Here is a 16,090-nt window from a genome sequence, read left to right on the forward strand (position 1 = left end):
TTCGAAAATTCAGATATTCGAAAATTCAGAAATTCGAAAATTCAGAAATTCGAAACTTCAGAAATTCAAAAATTCGAAAATTCAGAAATTGAGAAATTCTGAAATTCTGAAAATATTGAATTCTAAATACCGAAATTTCAGAATTTGAATTCCTTTTTTTTTCTTTTTTCTCTCTCTCCAATCTCTCCATTTTCAAATCCTCAAGGCCACGAAAAGCCGCTTTTCCGTCTTTCTGGTGTCCCCCAAAAAAACCAAAAAAGCGTTCAAAAGGACACTTTCCTTTTGAAATCTCCGATTTCAATCTCTATGCGTCTCTGCTTCTCCGCGTCTCTTCTCAGTTTTCTACTCTCTCGCTTCCATGTTGTTTGTGTGTTTTTCTATTTCAAAAAAAGGCCATTCCTCTCTTTTTCTGGTCACATTTTTGCCTTTTTTTTTTGGAGTGAAAGAGAGAGTAAGAGACGCAGAGAGAAACAGAGAAATCCTATAATACTGCTGCTGTTTCTGCTGGAAAAAAGAAGAGAAATTCTAATTTTTTCGCTCTTTTTTTTGGAAATATAGATTTTTCGATTTCGCAATTGGTTCTAGAATATTTTTTTTGAATTTTCAGCAGCAACTTTTTCGTCTGAAAATTTACTTTTTTTTGCATTTTTCAGATTTTTGCAGTTTTCAAATTTCTCTCTGTCTTTTGGGAAATAACAACATTTTTGGATTTTTAGAATTTTAGAATTTTAGAATTTTAGAATTTTAAAATTTTAGAATTTTAGAATTTTAGAATTTTAGAATTTTAGAATTTCAGAATTTTCTGAATTTTAGAATTTTAGAATTTTAGAATTTCTGAATTTCTGAGTTTCTGAATTTCTAAATTTCTGAATTTCTGAATTTCTGAGTTTCTGAATTTCTGAATTTCTGAATTTCTGAATTTCTAAATTTCTGAATTTCTGAATTTCTGAATTTCTGAATTTTAGAATTTTAGAATTTTAGAATTTTAGAATTTCTGATTTTCTGATTTTCTGATTTTCTGATTTTCTGATATTCTGAATTTCTGAGTTTCTGAGTTTCTGAATTTCTAAATTTCTGAATTTCTGAATTTCTGAATCTCTAAATTTCTGAATTTCCGAGTTTCTGAATTTCTAAATTTCTGAATTTCAGAATTTTAGAATTTTAGAATTTTAGAATTTTAGAATTTCTGATTTTCTGATTTTCTGAATTTCTGAGTTTCTGAATTTCTAAATTTTTGAATTTCTGAATTTCTGAGTTTCTGAATTTCTGAATTTCTGAATTTCTGAATTTCTAAATTTCTGAATTTCTGAATTTCTGAATTTCTGAATTTTAGAATTTTAGAATTTTAGAATTTTAGAATTTCTGATTTTCTGATTTTCTGATTTTCTGATTTTCTGATATTCTGAATTTCTGAGTTTCTGAGTTTCTGAATTTCTAAATTTCTGAATTTCTGAATTTCTGAATCTCTAAATTTCTGAATTTCCGAGTTTCTGAATTTCTAAATTTCTGAATTTCAGAATTTTAGAATTTTAGAATTTTAGAATTTTAGAATTTCTGATTTTCTGATTTTCTGAATTTCTGAGTTTCTGAATTTCTAAATTTTTGAATTTCTGAATTTCTGAGTTTCTGAATTTCTGAATTTCTGAATTTCTGAATTTCTGAATTTCTCATTTTTTATTTTCTCATGTTTTATTTTCCCTTTTCCCCAAATCGTATGTTTTCTAATTTTTCCCATATTTTGCAGATTACATCACACATAATTATGTATAATTAGCAAAAAATAATTATGAATAACAAAAAATTTATGGACCCTTCCGCACCAACAACACCAAACCACATGTTTGAGGAGGAAAAACCAAACCATGTTCAGTGAGTTTTTCAAGAATTCTTGAAGTTTCTGAAGCATTTAAACTCAAAATTCAAATTTAAAAAGTCAGAGCATATTTTTGACAACTTTTTTTTTGGAATTTAGAAACTACCGTAACTCGGTCAATTTTTGAAATTTTTGAAATTTTATAAGAAATTTGTGTTTGACTTGATTTCAGCTTCAAAATGAGCCTAAACACGGCATATTTCAAAATTTTCAGTTTTTGGCTGAAATTCGGCCTGAAAAAGTCTGAAAATCAAAATTTTCAAAAATCAGTCGTGTTTGGGCTCATTTTGATGCTCTTAACATCACAAATCTGAAAATGAAAAAATAATTCTGAACTATCCAGACAAAAAATCGATTTTTTTCAGCATGATCGAAAAATTCCGTGTGGACCACTGTATGCTGTTCGAGCAGCGAAAATGTCACAACCACAAACCGTTCACTTGCTTCAATTGGCATTATGAGAATCAGAGACGCAGAGTGTAAGCAATTTTCGGTCCTCTTCCCCAAATCTTGTCCTTGGCTTGCCCAAAAAATTTGAAAAAAAACTGTTTTTAAGTTTTTTCGAAAAATCTTTTTTGCAGTCGTCCTGAAACTTTTCAGCATTTCCAAATGCGATTTTTGAATTCGTCAGGAAATTTTTGAAATTTTGAGCTCAACATTGGCCATATTTGGTCAACTTTCATTTTCGACCGCTTCGACCGCGGTCGAGAATCAAACTTGTCCAAATGTGGTCAATATGGGGCTCGAAATGACAGAAATTCGATGAAAACGTCAGGAAAAACCTTTCAAACTACTTTAAATCCGATTTGGGTTAAATTGGGCATTTTTAGTTTTTGGCGCCAAAATCCAAATTTCAAAAAACCTTCAAATTTTCTACAAAGATGATCCTCAAACTGTCTGAAATTGATTTTTTTGAGTTTATCATGAAATTCTGTACGTTTTGAGCCTCAAAACGATCATGTTTGGTAAGCTTTAATTTTCGACCGTTTCGATGGGCAAGAGGTGGTTCTGAAATTTGCCATAGCTTGCCCAAGGTTTGCCCAATTGTGTTGAAAATGCGATATTTGGATTGAGCGTGAAATTTCCGACATTTTGAGCCTCATATCGATCATATTTCGTCAATTTTCATTTTCGACCGCTTCGGCCGCGGTCGAAAATCAAATTAGTCCAAATGTGGTCAATATGGGGTGCAAATTGTCAGAAATTCGATCGGAATTTGAAAAATTATGTTTTCCACTATTTTAAACGAGTTTTTGGCTAAATTTGGGGATTTATTGGCGCCAAAAATTCGAATTTCGAAAATTTTTCAAATTTTCTCCAAAGATGGACCTAACTGCCTAAAACTATAATTTTTGAGTTTCCCATCAAATTTCCAACATTTTGAGCCCAATATCGACCATTTTTGGTCAACTTTAATTTTTGGCCGTTTCGACCGCCGCCGTGTGGTCGAAAATCGATTCAGTCCAAGTGTGGTCAATATAGGGCTCAAAAGGACAAAAATTCGATGAGAAAGCAAAACTTCAAGTTTCAAAAATTTATCTAACTTACTTCAAAGATGTTCCAACTACCTGAAACTATATCTTTTGTGGTTATCATGAAACTTTTAACGTTTTCAACCCCATATCGACCGTTTTTGGTCCGCTTTCAATTTCGACCGTTTCGACCGCGGTCGAAAATCAAACTAAACTGCCTGAAACTACTTTTTTTGGATTCATCATGAAATTCCCAACGATTTGAGCCCCATATCGACCATATTTGGTCTACTTCTATTTTCGACCGTATCGACCGCCGCCGTGTGGTCGAAAATCAAACTATTCTAATTATGGTCAATATGGGGCTCAAAATGTCAGAAATTTGATGAAAAGTTGAAAAATAACGTTTTCCGCTAATTAATACTCGGTATGAATTTGGGAATTTATGATTTTGGCGCCAAAATCCCAATTTCAAAAAATCTCATTTTTTTCTCAAAAAATGATCAAACTGTCTGAAACTACTATTTTAGAAATCATCAGAAAATTTCTAGCCCCATATCGACCATACTAGGTAAACTTTCAGTTTCGACCGTTTCGACCGCCGGGTTTGGTCGAAAACCAAACTAGTCCAAATTTGGTCAATATGAGGCTCAAAATGTCACAAATTTGATAGGAAATTCAAATATAACATTTTCCAACTGTTTCGAACGACTTAAATGCCCTAGTCTGGGCAAAAATTTAATTTTGCCACCATTTTCCAGACCAATTCTGAATCCGGATGGGTCGTTCAACTACTCACCAGACGTATACTGTAACGAGTATGAGGAGAAAAATGGAGTTTGTAGTAATGGGGATGAGTGAGTTTTTGAAAATTTGAGGATTTTTTTCTGAAATTGAAATTTTCAGCTGCAAATATCTGCACCGAGTTTCTGGCGACGTAGAGAGAAAATACCATCCAAGGTACTTCAAAACTGCAATGTGTGTGCACTCGACGAATTCAAAGGGACATTGTGCAAAGGTTGGGCAAGTTTTGGGCAAAAAACTTTTTTTTTTGAATTTTTTTCTTTCAAAGAAATCTTGTTATGCAATTGATTTCAGAATTTGAAAGTGCGATTTTTGAATTCAGCTTAAATTTTCCAAAATTTTGAGCCCCATATCGACCATTTTTGGTCAACTTTCATTTTCGACCGTTTCGGCCGCGGTCGAAAATCCAACTAGTCCAAATATGGTGAATATGGGGTGAAAAATGTTAAAAATTTGATGAAAAGTTAAAAAATAACGCTTTCAGCCAATTAAAACATGATTTGGGAGAAATTTGGCCATTTACAGTTTTTGGCGCCAAAAATCCCAATTTCAAAAAATCTCATTTTTTTCTCAAAAAATGATTAAAATGTTTGAAACTACTATTTTGGAGTTCAACAGAGAATTTCTAACGTTTTGAGCCCCATATCGACCATATTAGGTAAACTTTTATTTTCGACCGTTTCGGCCGCGGTCGAAAATCAAACTAGTCCAAATATAGTGAATATGGGGTGAAAAATGTCAGAAATTCGATGAAAAATTTATAATTCATGCTTTCAGCTAATTCAAACCCGATTTGGGCGGCCAAAAACTCAAAATACATAAAAATTCAATTTTCAAATTTTTTTCAGAATGGCCCATTTTGTGCCTACTCTCACTCTGAGAGAGACCGCCGACCACCTACAGTAGGGTATTACGATTCTGGACAAATTACCGAGTGGACCCGGTCCCGAAAAAATAGCAGAGCATCGGTAATCGATGAGGATGAGCAATGGAATGGTAAGGGTTACTGCAGAACTGCAAATTAAAAAAAAATTCTAGGTCACGAATTCGTTGTCTTGAACTACAAAACAGAATTCTGCCGAAAACCGGTGAGCTACTGTAGGCAGGGCTACGCTTGCCCATTCTATCATAATTCGAAGGATAGGAGACGTTCACCGGCAGTGTTCAAGTACAGGTAAGGTTTTGAAGAGTTGAAAATTTTGAATTTGAATTTTAAATGAAATTTCTGAGATTTTGACCCCCATATTGACCACATTGGGACTGACTTGATTTTCGACCACACGGCGGCGGTCAAAGCGGTCGAAAATGAAAGTTGACCAAAAATGGTCGATATTGGGCTCAAAATGTTGGAAATTTGATGGGAAACTCAAAAATTATAGTTTTAGGCAGTTAGGTCCATCTTTGGAGAAAATTTTCAAAATTTTCAAAATTCGAATTTTTGGCGCCAATAACTATAAATCCCCAAATTTAGCCAAAAACTCGTTTAAAATAGTGGAAAACATAATTTTTCAAATTCCCATCGAATTTCTGACAATTTGCACCCCATATTGACCACATTTGGACTAATTTGCTTTTCGACCGCGGCCGAAGCGGTCGAAAGTGAAAATTGACGAAATATAGTCGATATGGGGCTCAAAATGTCGGAAATTTAACGCTCAATCCAATTATCAAATTTTCAACACTATTGGGCAAACGTGGGGCAAGTTATGGCAAATTTCAGAACCACCGCTTGCCCATCGGCCAAACCCAACAACGAATGGGAGGATCCAGACATGTGTGCAGGCGGCGACAACTGTCAGTACTGTCATACTAGGACTGAGCAACAATTCCATCCGGAAGTCTATAAATCGATGAAGTGCAATGATTTGTTGGAAGTGGGCCAGATTTTTTGAAAAATTGAAAAAAAAAATTTTTTGAAATTTTTTTTTTCAAAAATTTCAAATTTTCAGTACGGATTCTGCCCGCGAGGAATTTTCTGCGCCTTTTCACACAACGAAATGGAAAAGTACCCGTTGCGGGACGTCTACATGAGAGGAGAGCTTGGATTGGAAAATGGCGGTAAATTGAAATTTTTGAAAAAACATTTTTTTTTTGAAATTTTTTTAAAATTTTAAAATTTTTTTTCAGTTCCAATTTCCCCGAAACCCTATGGTGGACCAAACGAGGTAATTAGGCTTTTAGGCCAAAATTTTTTTTTCAAATTTTTTTTTCAGAATCTCGGAAGCTCCAATTTGACGTCTCCAAGTCTCTACTGGCGGCCCGAAAATGAGGAATTACCAGATTTTATGGCCTTGAGCCTGAACGATGGCCCAAACGGCCCAAGTGGTCAAAATGGTCCACAAGAAGGTAAAAAAATTCAAAAAAAAATTGTTTTTTCAATTCTTGAATTTTTAGGATTCCCGCCAGACCACAACGACGTAAATCAAAGATGCCTGTACCTCGAAGAATCCCTACGCAACATGAATGAATGTGCTCAAATGTGGAAAGCGCGTTTTGAAGCGGTTACTGTAGAAAATTCCAGAATTATGGAATTTATAAATTCCATGGGACCAATTAACTCGGAGCCACGCCCACTATCCATCAGTATCCCACAAGAAGACGGTATCCGTCCACTGGCAAGTCTCGCACACAGCCCGGACTTTGATATTTTTGCGGTAGGACTTTTTTCTTGGAATTTTGAAAAATTAATTTTCGAAAAATTTTTTTTTCAAAAAAAATTTCAAAATCTCATTTCTGGCGTTTCTAGACATTTTCCCGATCTTAAAACTATATTTTCTTGGTCGACACAAAAATAAAAAAAGTTTTGACCCCTGAAGGAATTGAACTTTGGCCTTGTGGACCATAGATTTTGGTGCCGAAATCCACTGAGCCGTGTGGCACACATTTTTTAAAATCGCTATTTTTGAGCGTTTTGAACTTTTAAGGTAAAAAATATGGTTTTGAGGTGCTTTTGAAAGCCAAAATTGTCAAAAACGTTCTTTTTTAGTCGAAAAAATACCAAAAAAGGTTTTGAACTTTTTTCAAAAAAAATATTTAAAAAAATACTTTTTAGACATTTTCATGATCTAAAAACTGCATTTTCGAGGTTCACACAAAAATCAAAAAATTTAGACCCCAGAAGGAATCGAACTTTTGGTGTTGTGGACCATACAATTTGGTGCCAAAACCCACTGAGCCGTTTGGCCCACTTTTTTGAAAATTGCTATTTTCGAGCGTTTCGAACCGTTTTTGATGGTTTTAAGGTAAAAAAAATATGGTTTTGAAGTGCTTTTGCAAGTCAAAATCGCCAAAAATATGTCCTTTTCCAGTCAATACCAAAAAAGGAGGTTTTGAAGTTTTTTCAAATAAAATTCCAAAAAAAAACACTTTCCAGACGTTTTCATTGTCTAAAAGCTATATTTTCTTGATCCACACAAAAATCAAAAAGTTTTGACTCCAAAAGGAATTGAACCTTGGTCTTGTGGATCATAAATTTTGATGCCAAAACCCACTGAGCCATCTAGTAAACTTTTTTGAAAATCGCATTTTTGAGCGTTTTTGTACTGTTTTTGATGGTGTTAGGGTTAAAAATGTGGTTTTGAACTGTTTTCACTGCTAAAAATCGTGAAAAATGATGTTTCCCAGTGAAAAAACACAAAACATTTTAAAACTATCTAAAAACCACTTTCTAGACATTTTCATGGTTTAAGAACTATATTTCTGAGTTCCACACAAAAATCAAAAATGTTGAACCCAGAAGAAATTGAACTTTGGTGTTGTGGACCATACGATTTGGTGCCAAAACCCACTGAGCCATTTGAGACGCTTTTTGAAAATCGTCATTTTTGAGCGTTTTGGACCGTTTTTGATGGGTTTTAGAGTTAAAAATGTAGTTTTGAATTGTTTTTTATGTTTAGAACTGTTAAAAACGTTGTAATCTTTTTTTTTGAAAATTTCTGTTTTGGTCAATTTTCAAAGTTTAAAATATTCCAGCAGCAAGATTCCAACGACCCTCCAGCGTGCATGAGATGCGGTCGAGATCCAACATCTCCGATTCCAGATGGTCCCAAAAAGTGTCCCCTCTGCTCCGGATGAGAAAATATACTCAATTTTTTAATAATTTTTTGAAAAATTCTAATTTATTTTTTTTTTCAATTTTATTTTTTCTAATTTTCTATACCTCTCTTTTTTCAAATTCTTCTTTATTTTTTAATTATTTTTTCTAACTCTAAAAATTCCATCATTTTATTTTTGTGATCTATTTTCCCCCATTTTTCCGAGTTTTTCCCCAAATTTTGCATATTTTTCTCTAGTTTTTTTTACGTATTTTTGACAATAAAAAAATTCTGGGTACTGTAGATTTTTCGGGAGTTTTTGGGGTTTTGGAGACTGTAATTTCTCAAAAAAAAAGAATGTACAAGACACAAATTTATAAATGTTACAAAATCAAAAATTTACAGATCGAATCAAAAATTAGGGGTTAGATCAGTTTTTGGGTCAATTTTCACAGATTTTCAGATTTTTCTAGACCATTTTTCTAGAAATTTCCAAAACGAAGAGCATCGAAATTGCCGCCTTGTGGATCGTCGGCACCAAACAAGTTGTAATTTTGAATGCCGATTCTTGGATTTGGATCTTCCGAACTTCCAGCCGTCTCGTTGCTCGGAGCTCGCACCGAGCCAAAGATTCCAGAATCTGGAACTTTTTGGGGGGTTTTTTGGGTTAAAATGAGCAAATTTAGAGGTCCCGAGAGTCAAGGATTAGCGAATTTTGAGGGTTTTGAGGGCTAGGGTACGCCAAAATAGCATTTTTGACAACTACTTTTCTAAAAGCGAAATTTTGAAAAAAAAACACTTTCTAGGCATTTTCATAGCCAAAAAACTACTTTTTCGAGGTCCACACAAAAATCAAAAAATTTAGACTCCAGAAGGAATCGAACTTTTGGCCTTGTGGACCATAAAGTTCGGTGCCAAAGCCCACTGAGCCATCTGACACACTTTTTTGAAAATCGTCATTTTTGACCATTTTGGACCGTTTTTCATAGTTTTACATGTCAAAAAATGGTTCATAACCCCTTTTTGAACATAAAAATAACAAAATAGCGTATTTTCAAAGAAAAATTTTTTTTGAAAAAAATTCCAAAAAATTACAGAAATCTAATATTTGGTCTTTTTAGGCATTTTCAGGACCTAAAAACTATATTTCTGTGGTCCACACAAAAGTCAAAAAATTTAGATCCCAGAAGGAATCGAACTTTTGGCCTTGTGGATCGTAAAATTTTGGTGCCAAAGCCCACTGAGCCGTTTGGCACACTTTTTTGAAAATCGTCATTTTTGACCGTTTCGGACCGTTTTTGATAGTTTTACATGTCAAAAAATGATTCATAACCCCTTTTTGAACATAAAATTACGAAAAAAACCGTATTTTCAAAAAAAAAAACTTTTTGAAAAAAATTTCCAAAAAATTACAAAATCTCATTTTTGTCATTTCTAGGCATTTTCATGGTCTAAAAACTAACTTTCCAAGGTCCACACGAAAATCAAAAAGTTTTGACCCTAGAAGGAATTGAACTTCGGCCTTGTGGACCATACAATTTCGGTGCCAAAACCCACTGAGCCATCTAGTTCACTTTTTTGAAAATCATCATTTTTTAGCGGAAATGGCTGTTTTTGTCATTTTTTAATGGTTCTCAGTGATTTTTGAAGTTTTTAAGGGCTTTTCGTGTCCAAAATGTCGTTTTTCATGTCTGAAAGTGTCTAAAATCAACTTGAAAGCAAGAAGTTCAAGTCGAAAAATGGTCAAAAATCATCTATTTAATCGTTTTTTCGCCGTTTTCAATGATTTCAAAAGGGCTCTAACCCGTTTTTCGCAAATTCTAAGCTCAAAAAAGCTATTTGCAACACGCTTTACGTCTAAAATAAGGCTTTTTTGGGGGAAAAATAGCTTGAAACCTTTCAATGAAGGCCTTGAATTATTTTTAGCCAATTTCAAGTCTCAAAAAAACTCACTTGAAGCCGCCTGAGCTGCTCCTTGAGGCATTGCTCCACACGAGCACTTGCAAGTGCACTTCGGATGTGCTCCAATCGGATTTTTCAGCGACAACAAGTGCGCAAACTCTCGAGACAGCTGCTCATGGGCTCCGCCCACTTCTTGAGCCACATTTTGAATCCACGTGTTCACATTGTGTCCGTATTCGTAGAATCCGCCGGGTACCGCCTCCCGCTGCGTGGGCGGAGCAGTGGGCGGAGCCTGTTGGACCCGTTGTGGGCGGGGCATCAGGTCCGGAAAGTATCGATTGACGAATCCGGGATAATCAAAATCGGGCAAATTGCGACGGGCCGCCACAAAGGCACGATTTGGAAAAATGGAGAAAATGTAGGGATGGGCGGAGAGCAATTGCATAAATTGGGGACGATCGGCGCCGATATGGGTCAAAATCGATGGGTCCACTTTTCCAGGCTCCGTGAAAAATGCGTAGAGATCCTCAATGGCCATAACGCCTCCGTGACGGAGCAAATAGTTTGAGAGGAGCAGGACGGCACGGTAGATTGTGGGGTACTGTAATTTTTCGATTATTCGGGAATTCGGAGCATTTTTCAGTTTTCAAAACGACCAAAAATGCACCGAAAAAACTACAATTTTTATCAATAACGACCCCAAACAGTGTGAAACAACTTTGAAAATTAAGATTCATTGTGGAGAATTGGAATCCAAAAATTTCAAATTTTCACTTTTTTTTGGTGTTTTTTTCGACTGTTAAAACTGCATTTTTGGCAGTTCCCAGCTCAAAAAACAGCTGAAAAACTAAATTTCCAACCCTAAAACCACCTAAAACGGTCCAAAACGGTCGACAATGGCGATTTTCCAAAAAGTGTCACAAATGGCTCAGTGGGTTTTGGCACCAAAATTTTAAGGTTCACAAGGCCTTTTCCAGTTTTCTTCTGAAAATCTTTGATTTTAAGCTTTTTTGACATGAAAAACGACTCTAAACTTCTTTTTGACCTTGGAAACTATCAAAAACAGTCCAATACGCTCAAAAATGGCGATTTCCAAAAAAATGGGACAAATGGCTCAGTGGGTTTTGGCACTGAAATTTTATGGTCCACAAGGCCAAAATTCGATTCCTTCCGGGGTTAAAACTCTTTTATTTTTGTGTGGACCTCAGAAATATAGTTTTTAGGCCATGGGAATGTCTTGAAAGAGCTCTTTTGCAATTTTTGAGATTTTTTAAAAAAATTTTGGGAAATTCAAAAGTTTCTCGGCTTTCTGCAGTCGAATTGATACATATACAATTTCCCAGACGCCACAATTCGTGTAAAACTCATTTTTAAACTAAAAAATTGCAAAAAACCGTCAAAAATGATAAAAAATGACGATGTTCAAAAAAGTGTGCTAGATGGCTCAGTGGGTTTTGGCACCAAAGTTTTAAGGTCCACAACGCTAAAGTTCGATTCCTTCCGGGGTCAAAACTTTTTTTATTTTTGTGTGGACATTGGAAAACTAGCTTTTAGACAATGAAAACGTCTGGAAAATGATTTTTTGGAATTTTTGAAATTATTTTTTTGAAAAAATTCTAAAATTAAAAAAAAAGTCATTTCCAACATTTTCATGATCTAAGAACTATATTTCCAAGGTGCACACAAAAATAAAAAAATTTTTGATTTGCGAAAAAATCAAACTTTGGTCTTGTGGACTATATTTCAGTGCCAAAACCCACTGAGCCATCTGGCACACTTTTTTGAAAATCGCAATTTTTGAGCGTTTTGAGCCAATTCTTTTGGTTTTCTGGGTATTTTGAGGTGTTCTGGATTAAATTTCGAGTCTAAAACCATTGATTATTACCTGCAAAATCATCGAATCGTCACTTTGTAGACAAAACAAGTGTGTGCGGCGTTCGACAAAGTTCCGGCGTTTCATTGCCGACGTTCCAATGTAGCGGAATAGTGGCTCATCAATCGTATTGCTCATTTGAGAGTGGAAACTAAAAAAAGATTCAAAAAATTAGGCTCCGCCCCCACCCCCCTTTAAGCTCCGCCCACCTGTTCAACGGAATTCTACAGGATCCTAGCTTCTCAAAAGCGGCAAGAAAGGCTTCGTAGGCTTGAAACTCGAGATCCAAATTGTATTCCAGCTTGCCACGTGCACCAGGGGGAAGAAAAGAGTCCAAATCCACTGGATTCTTGGAATCCCTAAAGATTTCTTTGGCTTCGTAGCCAAAAAACGGCGAAACGTGTGTGGCGCTGTAGTCCGTGCCGCTACTGTGTTGGGCGACGAATTTCAGTGTGAAGCCGACGTGAAGACAGTGTGTCAGATCGTTGAGACCCTGAAAATCGAGATTGTCTCAAAAATTGACCAAAATAGCCCTAGAAATCGTCTTGAAAAGCCAAATATTGATGATTTCAAAAATTCCTCGTTTTCAGATGTTTTTCGACTGTAAGCCAACGTTTTTGAAAGTTCTAGATTCAAAAAACAGCCTTAAACCATGTTGTAAATTTAAAAACAGTCAAAAAACAGTCTGAAACCGTCAAAAACGCCTAAAAATAGCAATTTCTACAAAAATGGGCCAGATGGCTCAGTGGATTTTTCGCCCGAAATTTTATGGTCCACAAGGCCAAAGTTCAATTCCTTCCGGGGTCAATACTTTTTGATTTTTGTGTGGACCTCGGAAAACTTGTTTTTAGGTCATGAAAATGGATAAAAATGAGAAATTTTGGTGTTTTTTGAAATGTTTCCAAAAATCGCAAAATTTTCATTTTCTAGCCATTTTTAAGCTCTAAAAAATACTTTTCCAAGGTCCACACAAATGTAAAAAACTATTTGACCCCAGAAGTAATCTATTCTCCTCCCCCCAATTCCAAACTCTCTCTCAAAAACTCGAATCACCACTCCGTTTCTTCACCCGTAAAGTCTTCCAGAAATGCAATATCTCATACTCTTCTTATCAAGATCGTCTTTCCCAACTTGACCTCTTCTCTATCAGACATCGTAGACTTAAATCTAAACTTATGCTCCTTTACAAAATGATTAGTGACGGGCCCACGATCCAAGGGTACATCGAAAAAGGGTACATCGAGGGTACATCGAGTTCTTAGGGTACATTGGTTCTGAGGGTACATGGGATCTTAGACTGTAAGGCGTTTCCGCCTAAGCCTATAATTTTGAGCAGAAATCAAAATAGTATGTATAAAAATATTGATTTACTTTTTTTGTCCACCTACATGTACCGAACAATCCAATGTACCCTTGGAACCAATGTACCCTAAGAACTCGATGTACCCTTTTTCGATGTACCCTTGGATACTGGGCCTTAGTGACGCCTCTTATATGCCAGAATTATCCTCTCTTGAAAAATATCAAAAAATGGGAATTTTCGAATTTTTTTGATTTTTGGTCTATTTGAATGGATTTTGGGTCAATTTTTCTAGTTTTTTGGCTCAAAATACTTCAAATGAACTCACTGGATCACAAAATACATTGGCTTGAAACGAGACCGTCCTATTGTCACTGGTTTTGAGGATTCCAGCCTTTGGCGAGAGCCATGTCAGCACTCCATGTCCTCTCATAGTTCGGGAAGATTCGGCTCCCAGAAAATAATTCGGTCCCGAATTTTCCAAATTTCCAGGATACTGTACTTTTTGATAGTTTTGTTGGGCGTACATTGGAAGATGCGGTGGTAGTGGGCGGAGCAACGAGGGGGCGGGGCTTAAGAGGTCCGAGTGGGCGGGGCCAGGAGCTTGTCTTATTGGTGCAAACTCTCCAAAGTGGGCGGGGCCTGCCGAGGGGGCGGAGCCTGAAGGGGTGGGCCCTAAGTAGCCGTAGTCCGAGTTGGCATGGCTTGAGTGGGCGTGGCCTGCTGGGGCGTGGCCTACCTCCACCATCTTGCTTCTCGGCACAAACTCTCGAAAGTGGGCGGAGCTTCTGGAGAAGGTGTGCTCCGAGTGGGCGTGGCCTTGGTGGGCGGAGCTTGTGACGACGTCTAGGGTGGCTGGAAATATATGTTGGAGTACAGTAATCCAAAATTTTTGGCCAATTTTAGGCCAAATTTTGCTGGAAATCAGCTTGTAAATAGGCTCAAATAGGCTGAAAATTTTGGGTTACTGTACTTTACAAAAATGTATTTTTCAAGCCTAATTTTGGCCTATTTTGGGCCTATTTTAAGCCTATTTTCAGACGAAAAATCTCACAATTATATTGAATTTCTTGAATCTCCTGTCCTTGTTGCATCATTTTCGCCGGCTGAGCGTGAGTTTGATTTGTGGGCGGAGCTTGGCTGGAAGTGGGCGGGACTTCTGGTGTCGAGGCTGAAAATCGGGTTTTTATACTTTTTGAACTACAGTAATTCTTGAAAATCTGGGGATGAAAATGAGCATTTTAGGACAAACAGACTCACAGACAGATGGAAAATTGATTTTTGGCCGTTTTCAGGCCGTTTCAAGCTGATTCCAATCGTTTTAGACTCATTGAGGTCAATTTTCACCAATTATAGCTGTTTTTCGGCTCATTTTCAGCGATTTTCAGCCCTATTCTCACCTCCAATCGGCGGGAAATCGTGCATTGTGAATAATTGACGGGCCGTCGGCGGTTGGTCCTGTGGTGGCTGGTCCTGTGGTGGCAAAAACATGGCGTTGTACGGGACGCGTTGAGTCATCGAGTCTGAAAATGCAAGACTTGGAAATTTCGAGAAATTTTGGTCCGGAAAGTTGGCGAAAACCCGAAAAATTGGGCGAAAAAAAGCTGTGAAAGCCAAAAAATCATAAAAATTGGGGTAAATTGGTCAAAAATGGTCCAAATTTTCAGAAAAAAAAGGTTAAAACAGTCTAGGGATGACTGAAAATAGCCTGAAAATGGCCCAGAATGACCTCAAAAAAATGAAAAAAAAACAAGATTTTTTCCGCAAAAAAACTCAAAAAAAAATTCAAAATCCAAAATTTCGTGGGGTAGATCAAACAAATTTTCAAAAAAAAAAGATCAAAAAAATTTTTTTCGAAGTATGATTTTCCCAAATTTGAGGTCATTTGGACTACTGTAGTTTGAAAAAACAGAAAATTGGCTTGAAATTGGTTAAAAATGAGCCTGATTTGGTCTAAAATTGGCCTGAAATTGGATTAAAATTGGCCTAAAATCGGCTCAAGTTAGCCTAAAATTAGCTAAAAATTAGTTTAAAATATGCTAAAGATATGGCTCAAAAATAGGCTTAAAATAGGTCAAAAAATAGGCTGAAAATAAGCTAGAAATAGGCTCAAGAAATGGTCTTAAATTGGTCTGGATTAGTTTTAAATGACTCAAAAATGATCCTAAAATGAATTGAAATGACTCAATTAGGCTTAAAATTGGCTGAAAATTTGTTTAATGTTGGCTCGAAATAAGGTCAAAATTGGCTTGAAATAGGCTAAAAATTAGCTTAAAATGGTCAAAAAAATCTCATTGAATTGTCTTAAAATTAGCTAAAAAACTGTCTGAAAATAACCTGAAAACGGTCCAAAATGCCTTTAAACGGCTCAAAAAATCGTTGTCGTCTGCCTGTGTGTCTGTTTGTCCAAAAAAACTTTTTTTCCCATGTTTTGAACCATTTTTCTAATTTTCTCCGAATTTTCTGAATTATTTGAAGATTACTGTACTTCAAAATGACTTAAAACGCATTTTCAGAATAAAATTAGCTTAAAATGACGTAAAATTGACCAAAAATGGCAAAAAATAGGCCCAAGAAATCAGAAAATTCCAGCAACACAAAAATCAGGTGACTGTGTATGCGCTATACAAAAATTTCATCATCTACGCGCTTAAGAAAAAAAAATAGTGTAGAGAGAGTGAGAGACGCAGAGAAAGCGGGAAGAACGAGGGTCCCAAAGCGACCGACTAGGCGAAGTGAGAGAGTATAGGAATTGAGAGACGCAGAGAAAAAAGCCAGCAGATGGTCTTAGTCAGATGGATTTGAGAGATAATATAGATTTTTTTGCCATTT

The 16,090-nt window shown here is 36.0% G+C and overlaps 2 protein-coding genes across 2 annotated transcripts; one reads left to right on the forward strand and one right to left on the reverse strand.

Annotated features, from left to right (window-relative positions):
• Positions 1-2,239: 2,239 nt before the first annotated feature.
• Positions 2,240-8,223, forward strand: CBG17041 (the record flags this gene model as incomplete). The annotated part of the gene is made up of 11 exons (XM_002632031.1): positions 2,240-2,352; positions 4,107-4,202; positions 4,252-4,363; positions 4,998-5,145; positions 5,188-5,323; positions 5,870-6,023; positions 6,099-6,207; positions 6,277-6,314; positions 6,363-6,495; positions 6,544-6,803; positions 8,122-8,223. 11 exons carry the CDS (start codon positions 2,240-2,242, stop codon positions 8,221-8,223), a joined length of 1,401 nt encoding a protein of 466 aa, XP_002632077.1.
• Positions 8,224-8,665: 442 nt separating this feature from the next.
• CBG17040 lies at positions 8,666-14,776 on the reverse strand (the record flags this gene model as incomplete). Its single annotated transcript, XM_002632030.1, has 8 exons — positions 8,666-8,823; positions 10,137-10,686; positions 11,971-12,109; positions 12,168-12,451; positions 13,347-13,445; positions 13,587-14,113; positions 14,313-14,429; positions 14,659-14,776. 8 exons carry the CDS (start codon positions 14,774-14,776, stop codon positions 8,666-8,668), a joined length of 1,992 nt encoding a protein of 663 aa, XP_002632076.1.
• Between the last annotated feature and the right edge of the window lie 1,314 nt (positions 14,777-16,090).

The sequence above is a fragment of the Caenorhabditis briggsae genome, assembly GCF_000004555.2.
Source record: "Caenorhabditis briggsae complete genome, chrII, whole genome shotgun sequence".
Classification (NCBI taxonomy): domain Eukaryota; kingdom Metazoa; phylum Nematoda; class Chromadorea; order Rhabditida; family Rhabditidae; genus Caenorhabditis; species Caenorhabditis briggsae.